The sequence below is a fragment of the Pangasianodon hypophthalmus genome, chromosome 13, assembly GCF_027358585.1.
Source record: "Pangasianodon hypophthalmus isolate fPanHyp1 chromosome 13, fPanHyp1.pri, whole genome shotgun sequence".
Classification (NCBI taxonomy): domain Eukaryota; kingdom Metazoa; phylum Chordata; class Actinopteri; order Siluriformes; family Pangasiidae; genus Pangasianodon; species Pangasianodon hypophthalmus.
In genome coordinates this window covers 25,714,327-25,734,514 of record NC_069722.1, presented here as the reverse complement: position 1 = coordinate 25,734,514, position 20,188 = coordinate 25,714,327, and the positions used below count along the sequence as shown (strand labels likewise).

General features: G+C 39.4%; 3 protein-coding genes across 4 annotated transcripts; 2 read left to right on the top strand and 1 right to left on the bottom strand.

Annotated features, from left to right (window-relative positions):
- The first annotated feature begins 356 nt into the window (after nucleotides 1-356).
- On the top strand, nucleotides 357-6,243 carry LOC113523787 (uncharacterized). The gene is made up of 6 exons (XM_053239066.1): nucleotides 357-499; nucleotides 646-737; nucleotides 2,590-3,177; nucleotides 3,263-3,298; nucleotides 4,353-4,451; nucleotides 4,585-6,243. The coding sequence occupies exons 2-6, from the start codon at nucleotides 721-723 to the stop codon at nucleotides 5,522-5,524; spliced, it is 1,680 nt and encodes a 559-aa protein (XP_053095041.1). The 5' UTR covers nucleotides 357-499; nucleotides 646-720; the 3' UTR covers nucleotides 5,525-6,243.
- Nucleotides 6,244-6,723: 480 nt separating this feature from the next.
- On the top strand, nucleotides 6,724-17,468 carry apol (apolipoprotein L). 2 transcript variants are annotated; one of them, XM_053239283.1, is made up of 6 exons: nucleotides 6,724-6,849; nucleotides 9,883-9,989; nucleotides 11,242-11,829; nucleotides 11,935-11,970; nucleotides 14,565-14,663; nucleotides 14,844-17,468. In XM_053239283.1, the coding sequence occupies exons 2-6, from the start codon at nucleotides 9,973-9,975 to the stop codon at nucleotides 15,781-15,783; spliced, it is 1,680 nt and encodes a 559-aa protein (XP_053095258.1). In that variant the 5' UTR covers nucleotides 6,724-6,849; nucleotides 9,883-9,972; the 3' UTR covers nucleotides 15,784-17,468. The 2 variants fall into 2 exon arrangements, with proteins under 2 accessions (XP_053095258.1, XP_026765644.3); XM_026909843.3 differs by lacking the exon at nucleotides 6,724-6,849 and having other exon boundaries at nucleotides 9,316-9,989.
- Nucleotides 16,530-19,993, bottom strand: LOC113523788 (GTPase IMAP family member 4). Its single transcript, XM_026909845.3, has 3 exons — nucleotides 19,789-19,993; nucleotides 18,075-18,908; nucleotides 16,530-16,637 (listed from the first exon to the last, which is right to left on the bottom strand). The coding sequence occupies exons 1-3, from the start codon at nucleotides 19,817-19,819 to the stop codon at nucleotides 16,564-16,566; spliced, it is 939 nt and encodes a 312-aa protein (XP_026765646.1). The 5' UTR covers nucleotides 19,820-19,993; the 3' UTR covers nucleotides 16,530-16,563.
- Between the last annotated feature and the right edge of the window lie 195 nt (nucleotides 19,994-20,188).

The following is a 20,188-nucleotide window of genomic DNA, read 5'->3' as shown; positions in this document are numbered from 1 at the left end:
TAAACCTCCTTCAGCTTTAATCCTCTGTGGTTTCACTCTGTAAAATCAGATTCAAGCATTTGGAACGTGATCTAGAGTTTCCACACAGAAAAGAAAATGAAACTTCTGATTCACTTCACAAACCGGTTTTGAGCAAACCAGTTTAATGAATCAATCTGTAAGTGTTTTGATTCATTTGATTCACTCAGAGCAGAATGAATAAAATTCTATAGGCTACAGTTTCTTAGCTTTACCCGAAACACAAGCAATCAGTTCTCGCTGTCACTTGCTTTGTCTAAATAAGAATGTGATGGTGTAGAAGAAAATGATTAAAAAAAAAAAGATTTTTGTGAATCTCTTCTTTTGATTCACTTAAAGAGTTGTTTGGATAAGAACCGAAGCTGCTGTAAAGTCTGTCATTCCTTCAGGTAGAACTGAGGAGAAGAGTTAGGGAAAGAAATGTCTACAGTCTTTTCTTGTGACATGTTTTAGGACTCAAAGTGATTAAAGAAAAAAAACGGTTTGTATATTACTATACACTGTGACTTGAAAAATGATAGAATGCATTATTTTTGACGTCTTTTGTCAAAGTAAAAAGGAAACAAACTATTAATGTCAACAAGCCTGACCAAGACTCACATTTGAGAAAAATCTTTTATTCTACAGAGAAGAAGTGATCTACATTCCAGCCTTTAGACTTGAGGAGGAACTGAATCAGGAACATCTACAGCTTTGATTTAAATGGCTTCCACAATCAGGTTGGTGGTTTAACTTACTAGTAAATTTGGTTTATTGAACAAGAGTTTGTCCTTCACAATATAATCTGATCTGTATTAAAACTCATTCAGCAGCTCAGCTAATAATAAAACCTTTATGGTTAAATTACTGATCAGTGCTGTAGACTGAATTATCTCAGTAATGGAAATGGAAATGGAATTGTCATCTCTGGTCTGTTCTGTTCACACACAAAAAAGTGTCCTAAATTAATCTGTACACAGATTTGCTTATATTAGGTGTTAGAAGTGTTAATACTTTCACTCGACTGAGATCATTTGGTGTCCCTGCACCCAAACAAAGTCACTGTTTATAGAAGTGATAGTTCCGTTCCACGAGGAAATTAAATCTTAATGTCTTTTTTAAAGTCTTTTTGCCTTAAGTACAGTGTGTAAATCAATTCAACTTTATTTATATAAATGTATTTATTTTTTAAATTATTTATAAATGTGTATAATGTGGAAACACAACAGCTCGGTTACAGAAAGCACAACTGGTTATTAGAGAACTTGTCCTGCCTCATTCCTTTAGTTCATATGCAAATGATGATGTCAGATTTTGTGGTTCAGAGAGCATTAAAAATAAACCTTTTACTGTCAGAGCTGCTGTTACAGAAAATTAATCAACACCTCCTGACCAATCACAATCCAAAATTTCAGTCATATAAATCAAATCATTGAAGATAAATGAGACATCAACCTTCCTAGATCAGTAAATGGTTCTAGTTTACAAGTCCTAATTATTGTATCTTGTTGTATCAGAAATATCGTGTAATCCTGATACTTGGCTGCAAATGTTCAGCATAAATCAAAAACTGAACTTAGTTTTCCAAATTAAAAAAAAAATCATATTGACTGAAAAAATTAGAAAGTGGTTAAAAATGCTGTTTGTTCTCCTGCACCACTCAGCTCAGAAACGTTCAAACAGCGTGAGCAGCAGAACAACGGTGAAAATGTCATTAGACGTGTGGTCATTAGTGGTCAGTCGCCTGATCTCAACCCAATAGAGCTGCTTTTCACTTACTGAAGACAAGACTGAAGGCAGAAAGACCCACAAACAAGCAGCAAGCAGAAGGTGGCTGCAGTGAAGGTCTGGCAAAGCATCTCCAGGCAGGAATTTGAGTTTTGAGAACATGGGCTCCAGACTTCAGGCAGTCATTGACTGCAAAGGATTTTTATCCAAGTATTAAAATTATGATTATATTTACAATTATGTCACTTTGTCCAAATACCTTTGAGCCCCTGAAAATGGAGGTACTTTGCTGAAAATGGCTTTAATTCCTAAATGGTAAATGCCATATTTTTGTGAAACTTCTTAAAATAAAGCTGAAAGTCTACACTTCCATCACATCTTGATTGTTTTATTTCAAATCCATTGTGGTGGTGTATAAAGGCAAAATCACCTAAATGTATATATATATATATATATGTATGTGTGTGTATGTGTGTGTATATATATATATGTATACACACACACACCGATCAGCCATAACTTTAAAACCACCTGCCTAATATTGAGTACTAACCAGTGCATACTGCGAACGCCTCACAAGACTTGCTGTTTTGACCCAGTCGTCTAACCATCACAATTTGGCCCTTGTCAAAAGTCGCTCAGATTCTTACACTTGCCCACTTTTCCTGCTTCAAAACACATGAACTTTGAGAACTGACTGTTCACTGGCTGCCTAATAAATCCCACCCCTTGACAGGTGCCATTGTAACGAGATAATCAGTGTTATTCACTTCACCTGTCAGTGGTTTTACATATATACATATACACACACACACAGTATATACTTTAGGAATTTGTACTGATTCAGCTTTTTTTTCATCACAGAGAGAAACTGCAGGAGCAACTGTGTGAGTACATCTTAAACACTCTCAAATACACTGAAACTGTGAAGGAGTTTTGGGTCCGAGAACCAAAATGGACCTTACAGAGAGAGAGAGAGCTCGATAAGATGACAAAAATCAAAGATCAGGCCGATCAAATCACTCTGAAGTTTCAACATGTTCAGAAGGCTAAGAACAAGGCCAAAGCTTTGGGTGACTTCATGCACAGTGGCCTCATTCAGTTTACAGCAACTTCCGGGAAGCAAAAGCTAGAGAAGGAGCTTGGAGAAGTTCTGAAGAACACTTTAGAAGGACTGGAGAAACTCCAACACTTCCTGGATGCAGTGGAGAAGCTAGCCGTCACCTCACTGTTCGTCTTCATGAGCGACAGCTTCATGCCAGAGGGAGTGAGCTCCATGTCCGTACGTTCAGTGATCTCTGCAGCCAGAATCGTGTCTCCGCTCCTCATCCACTTCAAGAGAGACGCAGAAGCTTTCTTCCTGCTGAGCCTCAGCAATGTGGATGTTCTGGCCTTCCAGCTGGATAGATACATCCGCATCACTCAGCAGATCTGTGAGAAGATGGAGAAAAAGTATTGAGCATATCCTTTTGATTACACTCTTTAGTTTTATCATTATTTCCGAATAGATTTCACAGACAGTGTTTTCCGTTTGCAGATCCAAGTGCATAACAGGCTCTGGAGGTGTTCATGAGTAAGTATCATCCATGCAGGAGCTTTTCTCCTTTCTTGTAGAATTGTTTGCTAAATATGGCATATACTGTAAGTGAATAGGAGTCTTAAAATGAACACAACCTGTTAAATTACAACAACAGTTCTTCGGGAATTTCAAGTCTTTGAGGTATCAAGCAAATATTATCCACTGCAGCAGGGAAGTAAATGAATATGTGATGAATATGAATAAGTGACTATAACTCATATATAAGGAAGCAGGAGGAGAACATCAGGATCATGCGAGTTTCTTACTTTTTTTGAAGGCCATAAAGAGTTACTACATAATCAGAAAGCTTACTTCTAGCTGCCCGTGGCTCTAATGGAAATATTTCTGTCTTCTCCTACTAAATTCAAAATACTCCAAACTCAAAAGTGTCTTCTTCTCCAGTGTGGCTTGATTGGGTCGGTGTGGCTTTATTGGGTCAGTGTCGCTCGATTGGGTCGGTGTGGCTTGATTGGGTCGGTGTGGCTTGATTGGGTCGGTGTGGCTTGACTCAGCTGGTGTGGCTTGATTGGGTTTGTGCTGCGTGATTGGGCCGGTGTAGCTTGTCAGCGTGGATTGTTTGGGTTGGTGTGGCTTAATTGGTTCAATGTGGATTGATTGGTTCAATGTGGATTGATTGGGTCAGTGTGGATTGATTAGAGACCAAGATGAACTGATTAAACAAGTGGAATCAGGTGTGACTCCTGCTTGGTTAGAATGAAAGCCAGCAGCCACACTGGCCCTCTGTGGATAAAATAGAAGACCATTTGAGTGGATAAACTGGAGATGAGTGGCAGTCCCGTGGGTAAGTATTAGCTTTAGCTTTGCAGTTATGTATGTCTCCATAGTGTAGGCTTGAGTGTAAGTCCAGTAGGAGCGTGTGGAGGGAATGCTCCGTGGGTCAGTGGGGGGGGGAAGTTGAATGTCATCCTGATGACAGCAGATGACCGTGTTACGTTCTGAAAAAATGTTGCCCAAGAAGAACATCGATGTGAAGAAATTCTGTTCACACATGGTTTAGATGTTTTACATCACATGTATGATGTTACAGATGGAAAAATGGGAAATCTTCACTGAAATTTAACTTGAACATGAGTGAGGAGTCTGTGCAGGAACTGTATGACCATTTACTCCAGCTAACCGAAATCAGGTAAAAACATTTCCCTTTATTTTATTTATTTATTTATTTTTTCCGATTTTGATCAGTCTCTTGTCATTGATTTTGTAATTGATATTTGAAATGGAAAATTTGTTATTAGTATCTTAGAACCTTTTCTTTACAGGATGGACGAGTCCTTCAGGCTGACGTTCCTATTTGCTACAAACTCACAGCACTTCATTAATTTATTCAGTGAGCGCCGCCCGAGAATGCTTCAGTTCCTGTCTGATTTAGAGGAAGCTGCAGTTCAGCTGGACAAGATGAAGAAGGGCTCCAACATCTCCACTGTGGCTGGAAGTTCAGTTGGTATTGCAGGAGGTGTTTTGTCCATCGTAGGTTTAGCTCTTGCTCCTGTCACTGCAGGTGTATCTTTGGCCCTCACACTCACAGGTGCTGGTCTCGGAGTCACCAGTGGTGTTAATGGCATTGTGACAGGCATCACTGAAATCGCAGTCAACAGTCATCAAAGGAAAAATGCCAAGAAGCTATTCATCAGATTTATGGAAGACATACAGAAAATCCTAGATTGTATGGAAGAAGTGGCCAGCAGTGATGGTGCTGTAGAAGGAGCTAATGATGTTAACATGGTAGTTGAATTTAGGAAACTGGCCTCACGTGCCGGAGCTGTAGGAAAAGGTATTGATGCTATTGTGGATGGAGTTTCAGCTGTAAAAGCTCTCAGAAGTGAGGAGGTGATTGCAAAGGCAGTTAATCTGGGGCTTCAGGAAGCTAAAGCAGGTCAGACCATCCCAAAACTGGCTGCAGATCTTCCTGACATTGGGCAGGTGGCTAAAGGAACTCCTCTGGCCCTTTCACAGTCAGCCAGGGCAGGGTTCATCGGCTTAAATGCCCTCTTTATCGGTGTAGATGTTTTGTTCATCTGTAAAAGTAGTATTAGTCTGGCCAAAGGGAGCAAAAATGAAGTGGCTCAGCTCATTCGCTCCAGATCAGTTCTGTGGCGCTCAGAGGTGGAGGCCTGGGAGAAGATCCATTACCATCTGTGTAAAGGAATCTCAGGGTTTTACAAGAATCGGGAAATTCTAGAGCAGCATTTTCACATTTAAAGAACAAATTTGAGCAAAACACTGACCTGGCAGTGAGCGTGATTACATTCTTTAAGCAATAAGCACTTCATTCTAAAACCTTAAAGGTTTGGGGTAAAATGCTAATGCTGTTAATAGTGATCAAATAGACTGAAGACTTTCACATACTGTACTGCAGTTGAGTTCTTTTCTTTATAGAAGTTTAACTTCATCTTTCACACATTGAAATTGCAGCTCAGAATGCTTTACAGTGTAATTAAAAAACATCAAAAGATAGAATAGCAAAACAAAATAAAATAGTATGTGTACAACATGTGTAAAAAACAAGCAAAAAAAAAAAAAATACAACCAAATAAACAGTATTCAGAAGCTGTAGGTTGGAGAGGTTTTTTTCTTCAAGATCATGTTGTGCAAAGTTAACATGAAGATTAATTTTCTGTTAAAATGAAATTCATGCTACTTGTGCTTCAATGCACTGAACTGCACTGGGTCTGACTCATTATCCGTTTAATTTGAGATTTTCTACTCATATAGTGGGCTCATTTATATTTTTAAATATATATTTATAAAGCTTTTTTTTTACCCTCTGTGACTATAAATAAAAATGATAATTAAAAACCTGAGCAATGTCTAATCATTGTAAATGCATTGTATTTTTTAAATTTGTGTCTTCATCATAATCGTCTTTCATTTCTGTAAAAGAGTAAAGCAGGTAACACTGGAGATCAAAATAAAATGAATGAACGTGATCAGAACCACAAGTCATTAATAAGTTGTTAATAAATTTGCTAAATTTCAGTAAAAGTTTCTATGATGTGTGTTTTATAATGAAATGTTTTTCTCCAGTTTATTGAGTTGATATGAGAGAAAAGCGCATAGTGAAACACGTTTATTAATAATTATTTATAATTCCCCAGTTCCCCTATCAGTGTAAATTACTATAAAGTGCCTTATTTATTTATTTAGAAATGAAAGGTTCACACTAGAACATTCTTCTCCTCCTCTGCCTCTATCATCTGAGCCTGTGTGTCTCATTTTATAAGAAATCTATTACTGACTTTAGTTATTCATTTATTTTTGAGAACTTTCACTCATATTTGGTTTTAATAAATAGACACTCTGTTACCCAGCAGACCGGATCCAGGACTTTAGACAGCGAGAGCTTTGTTTCAGGCTCGTGACGGAGGTTTTGTCTCATGCACATGGGACAGTGCAGTTAGTAGGACAGCTACCTCTGCTCCTGAACTTCTTCCAGCATACGTTTAGTGACAGTTTCACATCCACGAGCTCCTGATTCAACACATCGGAGTTCACTTCAACACGATGTCTTCACATTTCTCACTGAGGTGAAGCGCATTATGATGATGATGATGGTGTTTCTGTACTATTTGTGTGACTGCTGAACAGAAACCCTGTGAGATGTGTTTGTTCTAGAGAACCTCAGTGTAAGCGGGTAGTATTTTAAATGTAGTATTTAAGTTTAATCTAACATCTGATTGTCTGATTTGATTAGACGGACTGTTTTTGGTCGAGTTTGTGTTTATGACAGCGCACAGTGCTGTGACTCTCCCTCAGCAGTACTGGTGCTTTAACAAGACATTTCATTGTTCTGCTGGAAGCTGACTCGTCCCGTGGTGTTTATCTGGAGCAGCGTCATGTTTTAAACAGATTAAACACTGTGCTGCACATCTGAACAAATCCATGCAGTTATCTGCTTTAAAATAATACAAGGAGTTTTCCTCCAGTGTGTGTATCTGGTTTGTGTGACCGAGTGAACTTGAAGAGGACCTTTTGTTAATTCTCAGATAAGAACGTTTTCTCATCTATAGAAATGTTAATAGCTACGAGGTGTTTGTGCGTCTGAAACTAACCACATACACACAGTCAGTGCCAGGTCTTTAGTGCTGATATGAATAATGTTGTCTTTTATCCACTTGGAGAACGAAAATCCATCAACCAGAGAATCGCAGTGCTTCTTAAGCAGATACTCTGCAGAGAATCCACTAAACACCGTTAAACACACAATCACAAAAAATAACTCGTACGCTAGCTATAGGCTCTTTATAACTGATGCAGTTAGGAATAATTTTATTGTGGGTTTACTGTAAAAACTGATATATAAATAAATGAGATACATCTTTATTATTTTAACTGAAATCCACCAATATCTGCAGGTATTCTGGTGTGTTTTTATAACAGCATCGTGTCTCACTATACTGTATTTACTGTATTTACGGCTATAAAATGTGTAAAATTGCATTAAACACTGCGTCTTATATAAATATCGAATACTTCCTTTCTGCACATATTAAATATAGGGATATAAATGAGTTATATTGGTACTGATATCACAGTCTCCTCAGTGCTCAGTCGCTGGGAGATGGCTCCTCGATCAGATCATCGGTCCCTGCTGAGAAACACAACAGAAACTGTAATGGTTTTAATGGTTTTAATGGGGATTTTACTGGTTTTAATGGAAGCTGTAATGGTCCCTGTGGGTCTCTACTGGTAATCTGTTGCCTTCTATTGGTGGCATGTTATGTCTAGTGGATACCATTAAGGACGAGTAATGGTGATGGTTTTAATGGTTAGCTGATGGTTTGTAATGGTATTTGTAGTGGAAACCATTAGAATTTCTGTGATGGTTTCTATTGTTTTTTTTCAGCAGGGCTGTACGACTCATCATTGAAAATGAATGACTTCCGGTCCGCGCGCTACAAAGGAACCTCCCGGAAGTAAAGCCGGATGTGTGACAGATCCCATCCTCTGGTTTAACTCTGCAGTTCTTTTTTTTGTTTTTTTTTTTTTAATTCAACATTTATTAACATGACATATGAACCAAGAGAAGAAGCCAGGGGTACAGGCATAGACAAAAACTACCAAAAGCTACACAGCATTCTGTGACAATAAACAAACAAATAAATAAATAAAATTGCGAGCATATATTCTTTGTTTTGGCAGCTTTTCTGTTACAGGAAGTGGACAAAGAGTTAACATAAATTCTAATCTCTTTATGAAAGTGAGAAAAGGGGGGTGACTTTTCATACCTTACATTTGTGGATAAAATATTTTGCTAACAAAATAATTAAGTTACAGAGATAAAATGCACTTTTATATAGCTTCTCAAAAATGAACAATCCAAACAAAATGTCTTTAAAATATAGCTCAAAATTCTTATGTGTGAAGTTTGAGATGAACTGACAAATATCCTGCCAGCGTTTTTTAGAGTCTCTGGAAATGAATCACAAAAGGTTCAATTCACATCAATACTCAGTTTAAATCTTGACCTAATGAAGGTTTTAACAGGATAGTAGCAATGAGTAAGTTTGAAAGAAATCTCTTTAACCTTATTCCTCAATAGAAACTTATTAGGAAGATTCCAAACCTCCTTCCATGGAATATTGTCCACTGACCTGTTCCATTTTTTAGAGAAAAGAGGAGTGGAGACAATCATTAAGAAATAACGAACGTATGTTTCTGTGATTCTCTGATGCAGATGATTTAAACATATTCTCCCTGCAGATAAGGCAGCTGGGTCTGGAGGTGTATCAGAACTTGTTAAGTTCCTGTTATAGTCCTTAAAAAGCATAATGACACAGGAATATTATAGTGAGAAAGAAATTCTTGGTCTGTAAATAAGTAGCCATCCTTATTAAATTACTGAGTCACTCGATTGATTCCTTTTTAAACCAGTTTTCAAATAATAACCTCCGCTTTACCTGCAGAACCGAACTGAAGTCGCCGCTCAGACACGTCACACAAAGGAAAGTGAAACTTACGAGTCACTTCACTGACTCTTTTGAACAAACCGGTTTTAAGGGAGCTGTAAACGTTTCGGTTCCTTTGATTCACTCGGAGCAGGATCTGTAAATATTCCATAAGCTGCAGTTTGAGAGCCTTGTCTTATTAAAAAAGAGTCATAATTTCTTGTTATTACATATTCACTTTGTCTAAATAGCAATACGACAGCGTGAGAGGAAAATGATTCTTAGTGAATCGATTCTCCTGACTCACTGGAAGAGAACCGAAAGTTAAGAGCTGGTTTTAATTGCCGTGAAGTCGATTGTGTTGTCAGTGAAGTGAAGTGGAGACATTGTTATTCCTCTTCTTCATCCTCCTCCTCATCTTCTTCTTCTGCTTGTTATTATTAGTATTAGACTTTTTATTAGAGCTTTAGCAGTGTTTTCTTCCTTGCGGTTTTGTTCAGGACTGAAGAAGCTCGAAGGCGTCGTTGGTTTGTGCTGTGACACCCTGCTGCACCCTGCCACATGACAGCAGAGCAATGACGCATTTATTGTTTAAAAGTGTGTAAACGAATTGAAGAACCCAGAAACGTCGACAAACATGACCAAGTTTTGAGAAACTTCTTCATTCCACAGAAAAGAAGAAGAAGAAGAAGAAGAGCTTCACATTCCAGGGGTTCGAGCTGAAGAAGAAGTGAACCAGGAAAAGCTACAGTTCTGATTCACATGGGGTCCACAATCAGGTTTGTGGTTTAAGTTAGTAAGATGTAAATTTTGTTGAACAGGAGTTCATGTCCATCTCATGCAGCTCAGATAATAATGAATCATTTATGGATGAAGAGCTGTAAGTGTAATGATCGTCTCTGTTCTGTACTGTTCTGTACACGTTCACACCATAAACAGTGCTTTTCTCCTAAATTATTGTGTTCACGGATTTGCTTTTGAAGTCAACATTTTGAATTTGCTCTTATTAGGTCTTAGAGGTGTTACTGCTTTCTCTGGATTGATTTCATTTGGTGTCGCAGCTCATAGAAATGATATTTCAACTCCATGAGCAAATGAAATCACAGATGTTCTCGTCTTCAAATGCTTTAAGTGCCGTGTATAATGTAGAACCACAGAACAGATCGGTTCTGCGTTTAAAAAACACATCAGAACAGGATTAGACAGGGCTTTTACATGCATAAAGAATTACACAATGATTACGGTTCAGGCGTGGTGCAGAGAGTCAGAGAATCAGATAAGAGATTAATTCACATGCACTGCCTCGCTCTTTATGTGGCATAATGTTAGATATGATTGCAGCGGGTTTCAGTACTGTACATCAGAATTATTTTCTTATGTATATTCTGTAGAAGTTTCCATGTACTATCTGTAAGATTTTATCTTGATGGTCACTACTTTTATACGTTGAGTGTTGGCAAATCTGAACTTTATTTAGATTTGGCCATTAAAGTCTGACGTAAGTGTTAAGGTTTTTATTTTAAATGTCAGTGTTTTACTAATACAAGTCAAAGTGCAACACCTTGCATCCCTGTTGTTTTTATGTGCAGTATTCGTGTGTAGCAGGTGTTTAAACACTGCGTTAAACATTTCCTGCTTCTATCTGAGCCACGGTGGCAATGGACTTGGAGATCCTGTTAAACAATTAAGTAATAAATAGTGTTGCTGTTCTATTAAAATACTGATTGATGGGGTGGTGTGATGAGTTACTGTTAACACTCCTTACAGAAAAACCTCCCTACATCATTGATTACACATGCTTTTTAATCTGTCTTTTAATCAACACAGACAAACCCTGGACTTAGTCAACTTAAAAAAAAATCACTGTCCACAAGTTGGTTATTCAGTTTTATCCCATAGTGTTCATGTGTTCTTAAAAACCAGCACCTTTTCAATATACAGCATGTGATGACTTCACATTTTAAGGTCAGTTTGTAGGGCAACTTTAGGAATTCATACTGATTCAGTGTTTTGTTTTTTTTTTCATCACAGAGAGAAACTGCAGGAGCAGCTGGGCGAGTACATCTCAGACACTCTCAAATACTCTGAAACTGTGAAGGAGTTTTGTGACGGAGAATCAAAATGGACCTTGCAGAGAGAGACCGAGCTCGATATGATGAGAGACATCAAAGACCGGGCCGATCAAATCACTCTGAAGTTCGACCATGTTCAGAAGGCTGAGGACAAGGCCAAAGCTTTGGGCGAGTACATGTGGAGCGGCCTGACCCAGGTTACAGCAGATTCCAGGAAGCAGGAGCTGGAGAAGGAGCTTGGAGAAGTTCTGAAGAACACTTTAGAAGGACTGGAGAAACTCCAACACTTCCTGGATGCAGTGGAGAAGCTAGCCGTCACCTCACTGTTCGTCTTCATGGGCGAGAGCTTCATGCCAAAAGGAGTGAGTTCCATGTCCGTACGTTCAGTGATCTCTGCAGCCAGAATCGTGTCTCCGCTCCTCATCCACTTCAAGAGAGACGCTGGAGCTTTCTTCCTGCCGAGCCTCAGCAATGTGGAAGTCCTGGCCTTTCAGCTGGACAAATACATCCGCATCACTCAGCAGATCTGTGCAAAGATGGAGAAAAAGTATTGAACATATCCTTACTCTAAAAAAGTCTTACTGTATTGCATGCATAGAGCTTTTAGTTGTTACACCAAATAGTTTTGACAAACTGTATTTTCTCTTTGCAGATCCAAGAGCGTTTCATGTTATGAAGGTGCTCATGAGTAAGTATCTTCCAGATAGGGTCTTTTCTCCTTTCCTGTTGGCTTATAAATACTTAGAGATTAATTGTAAGGCCAGTTTGCTGTATCTGGAGTTTTTCAGTTATTTCTTAAAGTATGACTTGTTCCTGGATAAGCATGTCTTTGTCCAGCAGGTCTGGAGGGTGAGAGGACGTATACGCCCATACACTCTATGGACAAAAGTATTGGGACACCTGACCATTACACTCATATGTGCTTGTTGAACCTCCCATTCTAGATTTATTGCCCCTTTGTTGTTATAATAAGCTCCACTCTTCTGGGAAGCTTTCCACTAGATGTTGGAGCGTGGCTGTGGGGATTTGTGTTCATTCAGCTACAAGAGCATTAGTGAGGTCAGGCGCTGATGTTGGGATGTCGAGGAGGTCTGGGGTTCAGTTTGCATTCCTGCTCATCCCAAAGGTGTTCAGTGGGGTTGAGGTCAGGGCTCTGTGCAGGACACTCGAGTTCTTCCACTCCAACCTTCACACACCAGGTCTTCATGGAGCTTTGTGCACAGGGGGGACTGTCATGCTGAAATGGATTTGGAGTAGACCCCTTAGTTCCAGTGACAGGAAACTGTAATGCTACAGCTTAAAAAGACATCCCATACAATTGTGTGCTTAAAACTTTGTGGCAGTTTGGGGAAGAACCTCATATGGGTGTGATGGTCAGGTGTCCACAAACTTTTGACCATATAGTGTATCACAGATCCCAGATGTGAATCTTTACCTCATGAAAAGCCTGATTAAACACACAAGTGTTCACTCTAGACTTAAATATTGAGACAGTGTCTAAATCACGAGCAGTAATTGGGGGGGATTGTAGAAAAAAGCTCTGACCCCTGTGCAGTCTTTATTATTCTAGGTATTAATAAAGAGTCTTTTGATCGAAGCAGGCATGACAGATCACAATAGAACAAAAGTTCGCTTGGGTGCTGTGGGGTGAGACTATTTGGGTGTTTTGGAGGTCATTAGTAGTAGTTTATAAACAATGCAACATTTTTTTTGGAGCCAGTGTAGTGTGGATAAGATAGGGTTGATGTGATGAAAGGAATCTAGTAAGTTCTAGTAAGGAATCTAGTCGAAACATACAGTTGTGTCTCGTCAGCACAGCAGTGAAAGCTAACACCATGTTTACAAGTAATTGTACCCAGAGGTAGCATCCATCCATTTTCCATACCGCTTATCCTACACAGGGTTGTGGGGGAGTCTGAAGCCTATCCCAGGGATCTCGGGGCACGAGGCGGGGGACACCCTGCACATGGTGAGGAAACTGGAGGAAACTCCCCTTGCACGGGGAGAACATGCAAACTCCACTCACACGGGGTGGAGGTGCGATTCAAACCCCCAACCCCGGAGGGGCGAGGCAACAGTGCCAACCACTAAACCACCACTGTATGCTCACAGAATGATCACAGCACTCACCATTTACATCTGCAAACTTATAATGATTAGTCAGATAAGACCTGAGCCAGGAGAGAGTAGTTCCCTTAACCTTTACAGCATTTTGTAGTCTGTCTAGAAGTATATTATGATTTTTGGTATCAAAATCTGCACTGATATCGAATGACACAAGCAAGGAGACCTGATCAGAGGCCAGTAGTAGGTCATTTACTACTTTATCCAGCGCTGTCTCAGTACTCTGATGAAGCCTAAATCCTGACTGAAAGATTTCATGAATGTGATTTTTATGCAAGTATGATCCAAACTGCTGAACTACAATCTTTTCTATTATCTTAGGGATAAATGATAGGTTTGAAATTGGTCTGTAGTTTGACAGTTTTCAGAAATAGTTTTTAAGAAGTTTGGTTGCTTTGAGGAAAAAATGATGAGGACGTTGTTGAAGATCTCAGTGAAGAATAACTTTATTGCAGCGTCGCAGAGACAGTGTACATGAAGCACTTCAGGTTCATCGGAGTCAAAGTGAACCTTGAACAATATCAGCTCAGACATTTTATACTGTTTTTTTCACACCAGTTTTCCTGCCTGTAATGTAAATGAAGTCTCGCTCTAAATGAAAATTAAGGAAAATTAAGGAAAATTAACAATTGACGTGATCACGTTCCGTTCTCACGTTATTGGTGATGTTACAGGTGTGACCACCCAAATGGTGGGGTGATACGATTGTCTAGACAAACGTCTTTCTGAATGATAATTACGGTCACGTACCCCTTTGTTCAGAGATGGTTCTTGATGTTCCACTGCCGCTCCCATGCTATAATTGATTGTCACATTGCTGAGACCAAGATGATTTGTCCTTATGATAATTAAGCTTTTTGGGGAAGGAGCTTGTTCTAACATCTACCTTGGTGTGGAATCTGCTTCGAGGCAGTCTGTAATTTCTTACAATGCCAAGATACTGAAAATTTCCAGTTTTGCTCAAATGTAAAATACAGAACTACACGATAACTTTCTTGCTTAGGAGGGAGTAGACGGCGCATACTGATGATGTCAGGTGACAGTGATTTGTTAAAAGCATTTTTATCCAAAGAACAGCAAATGATTGGTCATACAGGAACATGTCCTACTTGTTCACACATGGTTTAGATGTTTTACGTCATATCTTTTATGTTACAGATGGAAAAATGGGAAATCTTCACTAAAGTTTAATTTGAACATGAGTGAGGAGTCTTTGCAGAAACTGTATGACCATTTAGTCCAGCTAACCAAAATCAGGTAAAGGCATTTCCCTAACACTTTTATTTATTTTCCTTTTTTTTATGTATGTATGTATGTATGTATGTATGTAGCATTTTGCATTTTGAGGATTCCGGCCAGATTTTTCTCATTGGTTTAGTAATTGATTTTTGAAATGGACAAATTTGCCATTAGTATTTCAGGACATTTTCTTTACAGGATGGACGAGTCCTTCAGGCTGACTTTCCTATTCGATGTGAAGGCACAAGACTTCATCTTTATATTCAGTGAGCGCCACTCCAGAATGCTCGAGTTTCTGGCTGATTTAGAGAAGGCTGCAGTGGAGCTGGACAAGATGAAGAAGGGCTCCAACATCTCCACTGTGGCTGGAAGTTCAGTCGGTATTGCAGGAGGTGTTTTGTCCATCGTAGGTTTAGCTCTTGCTCCCGTCACTGCAGGTGTATCTCTGGCCCTCACACTCACAGGCGTTGGTCTCGGAGTCACCAGTGGTGTTAATGGCATTGTGACAGGCATCACTGAAATGGCAGTCAACAGTCATCATGGGAAAAATGCCAACAACATCTTCGTCAGGTTTATGGAAGACGTGCAGAAGATCCTAGATTGTATGGAAGAAGTGGCCAGCAGTGAGGGTCCAGCAGCAGCTCCTCATGGTGTCACCACAGCCGTTGAAGTTGGGAAACTGGCCTCACGTGCCGGAGCTGTAGGAAAAGGTATTGATGCTATTGTGGATGGAGCTTCGGCTGTAAAAGCTCTCAGAAGTGAGGTGGTGATTGCAAAGGCAGTTAATATGGGGCTTCAGGAAGCTAAAGCAGGTCGGAACATCCCAAAACTGGCTGCAGATCTTCCTGACATTGGGCAGGTGGCTAAAGGAACTCCTCTGGCCCTTTCACAGTCAGCCAGGGCGGGGTTCATCGGCTTAAATGCCCTCTTTATCGGTCTGGATGTTCTGTTTATCTGCAAAGACGGCATGAGTCTGGCCAAAGGAAGCAAAAATGAAGTGGCTCAGCTCATTCGCTCCAGATCAGCTCTGTGGCTTTCAGAAGTGAACGCATGGGAGAAGATCCATGACCATCTGTGTGAAGCAATGTCAAGCTTTAACAAGAATCGGGATATTCTAGAGCAGCCTTTCCACCCTTAACATCAGCCTGACCTCACAGACAGGATGGTTAAAATGTTTAACTCCTGCTTGATAGCTAATTTTGTTTATTTTGGTTTGAGTGTCAGGGTCAAAAGGTGTGTAACTTTGCACACAAACAGACACACAATACAAAGACTTTCTGTCTAAAACTGATTCGGGGGTGGGGCTAAGTTTGTGATGTCACTAAATATACGCCACAGCATTGGGTCATGTCTGGGATTTGTTTATTTCCATTGTTGTCATGTTCAGATTTCATTTTGTTTAACAGATAAAACTGGAAATCAAAGTAACTGTATAAACATTGATCGTTTTAATATTTAACATGCTAATGACAATTACAAGGTGTTGATTAATGCTCTAAAATTCCTGAAATTCTATAAATATCATTTAACAAATTGAAATGACTTTTTATATCCTTCTATATTACTTCTATTTCTGTGCTAAATGTCCTTTCTCTAAGCAGTGCAGTACAAACTTTATTAAAAAAGTTAAGTAATCATACAGGAAACTTGTACAAATATGTTGTGGTTAGGGTGGTGAAGCAGACAGTCACATATTTGTGCATTTTGCTTGTGTGCTTGTTTAACTCTTCGTAGACTGTAAATCCACTGTCTGTAATAAACCACAGTCAGCTAACTGTTGGCAGTTGGTATAAAAGAGGCATGATTCATTAGTGTGTGTCTGTAATTTGGGTGTGACTGAATACAAAAGTCCAAAAGTCTCAGAAAAAAAAATCAACTGCTGTAGTAGATTGCACATTTCCGTCTTCTCCTGTTTCTTCTACTGTGTCTTACAGACCTCAGTGAAATAAGTCCTGTCTCGCACAGTCACTGACGGCTCCTGAAGCTCTGTACCTGAGGATTAAACACACGTTACAACACACTATTCCATATTTCAATTTGTTTGCAAAAATTCCTCATTAAAAAAGAGGTGTTTTCAGAGTCCAAAAGTTACATCAGTTATTAAAATCAGAAAGGTCAGATTGGGGTCACACACATGCTTATATAGATTTTTTTGTGTAGTCCGTTAAGATTATGCAAGATGCGTCTCCTCCGATGTCCTCTATGTGAAAAAAAAACATTTTTGTGGACCTTGAAGTGATATTATTAATTAACAAATAGTGTTGTCATATATATATATATATTTAATATTGGCCTCAAATGACATTCCATAGTGTTTTTGAGTCACTCTGAAGGTACAGTGGCTGAGAGTGGAGTGAAGGTGTAGCACACAACCATTTCGCGTGCTCTGTGTAACTGAGGAGTGTATAGGAGGCGTGGCTAGAAAGAAACCGTTGCTCAAGTAGAGCATGAGAGCGACCCATTGAACATGTGTTTTGTTGGTGTGATGAGACCAAGATACTGCATTTGCGTGTTTCAAAGCACTATGTGTGGTGCGAACCTAACACAGGCTGTACCTCAATTAACACCATCTCTGTAGTGAAACATGGTGGTGGCAGCATCATGCCAAAGCAATGCAGGAGTGGTTAAAAACAAAAAAGGCGAGTATTCTACAGTACAGATGTTTAAAGTACAGATCTGAATCCCACTGAAAATCTGTGGCACTGTTTGAAAATTGCAGTCAACAGACAAAATCCAACCAAGATCTGTCAACAAATAATTCATTTTCACTTTGAAATGTTACTTTAAGAGCATTTTGATTTGCAATAAAAATACCGTCTGGAACCATCTGTGTAAGTGTCATTCGTAATCCAGACAAATCTGATGATTTTTAAGGGGGTTGAATACTTCTGCAAGGCACTGTAAATTTAAATCTGGATTTCTGTAAAGCTGCTGTGTGTGTGTGGCAATGTTCATTATTAAAGGCACTATATATAATTGAATTAATGTTAAGATCTTTAGTTTGAACATCATTTCTGAGTTAAATTAAAAAGTTCTTTTAAAACAGTCTGTATATATTTGGTAATTTTGCATACTTTAAATAATAAGTATGTCTGAGTAATTTTCTAAAGGATGTGGTGTTTATGTGATGATTTAGAATAGGTGTGTTTGCAGGTTATCTTTCCAACCAATCAGGAGCCACGCCTGGTTCCACTCTTTTAATTAACTAGCCTTGATCGTTAAGCGACTATTACATGTGGCTTTTATCTGGTTGAACAGAAACCTGTACCTGGTCTTTGCATCAAAGTTGTAAAATATGCAGATATAAATTTCTGGCATGTTTAATACTACTGTTTTTAACACTACTGTTACATTTCCACAAGGGTTAGGGTTAGGGTTAATGAAATGTGCACTGTGGAATTATTTTGTGTTTAGTGCTTTTCTACTCACCGTTCATTTCCTTCTTAACGTCTCTTTTCTGCTGTCTGTTCTCCTCTGTTTCATTGTCTTTTAATCTCTCTCCTCTCGTCCTCTTCTCCATCTCCTTCTTCCGGCGAGACTGCTTGACTCTTTGCATCTTCTCTTCTCTCTTCCTCCTCTCTTCTTCTTCTCTTCTCTTCTCCTGCTCCTCTCTCTCCCTATACCACTGGAGAACTTGGTCACTGAGGAGCATCGATTCGCCATCAGCAAACGCCATCTTTTGGATTTTAGACAAAAGATCGGCGACCTGATCTTCTCCTCTCTTGGGTCTCCCATGGAGAGCGTGGTACCGCCCGCCACACTTCTCCACCAGCTTTTGCAGCTCGCTATTCAACTCCACCTCATCCTGCAGGGCGGAGTCACGGAGGCGCTTGGTGTCCATCACAGTGAACAGGACCAGCGCGTGTCTCCAGGCTTCTGGTCCGAACAGATCTACATGTTCCTCCACAACATGGCGCTCCCTTGCGGAGAAGGAGAACGACAGAGGAACCACCAGCAGCAGAGCGTGAGCACCTGGGTGGCACAGGGTCATACCTGAGACGATCTCCTTCCTCACAGCGACGGGGGAAGCTGAGGAGCCGCTCAGGTTAAACCAGTCCCAGCCTGGTGTGTCCACCACCACTACACGCCTTCCCCTCACCACACCTTCTCCACGCACGCTTTTCCTGGTCCTCACCCCGACCTGATCAAAGGCCACGGTGCCCAGGATGGCATTTCCGGCTGCACTCTTCCCCGCCTCTTTCTCACCAATCAGGACCAGGCTTATGGTCTGGAGAGGGGACAGGGACGGGGACTGAGAATGGTCTGGAGGAATAAAGTGAAAAATATCTACTGTAACAACTAAGAAAAGAACCACAGCAGTTTGGAAGAACTTCGAACCAGCACGCCTAGCAAAAGTTTTCCCATTTTAAGACTCAACTGAACTGAAAATACAGTAATACAATATACAGCATAACAAGGTCATGTGACATAATGACTTAATGCAATATACAAGGTCATAACAATTATTATTAAACGGCATATAAATTGATACTAAATGATTTTCACAACAAAACTATAAACAGATATATTTGTAGTCTGATTAAAAGATTGTGTGATTGTGGCTTAGATTTAGGACACAGAGTATAAATATTTGAACAGAAATTTAATACATATGGAATAAAACACTCCGTGGCATATTAAGAAAAAAATTTAACGATGTGGTGTGATGAAGCTCAGTTACTGTTATCACCCTGAAGTTGATTATTTTCCTATAACAGCATGTTCCCAAGTGTTTTATTCCTCTTATACCACAGCAATTTACCAACAAGTACAATTTTTATTTAATAAAGAACATCATACGTTTTATCTGTTTATAGTTACCTTTAATATTCTGGAACCTCACTGAAACAAGTTACTTCCTGTTCTCACTTATAGCAGCTATAAACAGTTGTTCTCTCACTTCACCAGATGAACGATTGCACACGTTTGTTTAATCCGTTTATGTGAAGTGTCCGTGATACACAAGTCCCTGTGAATGAGCTGTTACTATAGAAACGATAACATACCTATAACAATAACGTAATATATCCCTGTGATTTGAATTACAGCCTGCACTACTGTCAGAGCTGATGTTATAGAAAACTAATCAACACCTTCTGACATAAGAGTTGTAGTGTAAATAGAGTTAAATGTTTAAACTGACCGTGACTGAGTGATCCTCGTGGTTCTCCCATAGCCTTCAGTCCCTTTTTGATCAGAATTTTCAGAAAATTTAAGAGTCTAAACTCTAAAACTCATTCACACAAAGAACTCCAAAATAAACCCCTGAACTTTACCTGTAGTGAGTCTTACAGCTGATCACGATATCAGTGTGAATGACAGTGAATCTAACAGCAGCAGTATTTTCCCCTCATGTGGGTTTATGATTAACCTGCTTTATTAGCACACGAGTACACACACGAGCAGTAGGATGAAAATTAGAAAGTTAGATCAGCACGTGATGCTTATGAACAGTCACAAAAATGCCCTTTTATAAAAAATGTAATTGTTGCAGTGAAATTTTTTACACTCCTACAAAGTGAAGCCCAGAAAACGTCATTTGT

Excerpts from the sequence above, each read along its gene's own strand:
- LOC113523787 (XM_053239066.1), top strand. Across the intron at positions 3,178-3,262 it reads TGTGAGAAGATGGAGAAAAA|ATCCAAGTGCATAACAGGCT; the intron begins GTATTGAGCATA and ends TTCCGTTTGCAG. Across the intron at positions 3,299-4,352 it reads GGCTCTGGAGGTGTTCATGA|ATGGAAAAATGGGAAATCTT; the intron begins GTAAGTATCATC and ends ATGATGTTACAG.
- apol (XM_053239283.1), top strand. Across the intron at positions 11,971-14,564 it reads TGTTATGAAGGTGCTCATGA|ATGGAAAAATGGGAAATCTT; the intron begins GTAAGTATCTTC and ends TTTATGTTACAG. Across the intron at positions 14,664-14,843 it reads GTCCAGCTAACCAAAATCAG|GATGGACGAGTCCTTCAGGC; the intron begins GTAAAGGCATTT and ends TTTTCTTTACAG.
- LOC113523788 (XM_026909845.3), bottom strand. The coding sequence starts at position 19,819 with ATGGGAGAACCACGAGGATCACTCAGTCACG. Across the intron at positions 18,909-19,788 it reads ACGAGGATCACTCAGTCACG|ACCATTCTCAGTCCCCGTCC; the intron begins GTCAGTTTAAAC and ends TTATTCCTCCAG. Across the intron at positions 16,638-18,074 it reads CGTTAAGAAGGAAATGAACG|GTACAGAGCTTCAGGAGCCG; the intron begins GTGAGTAGAAAA and ends TTTAATCCTCAG.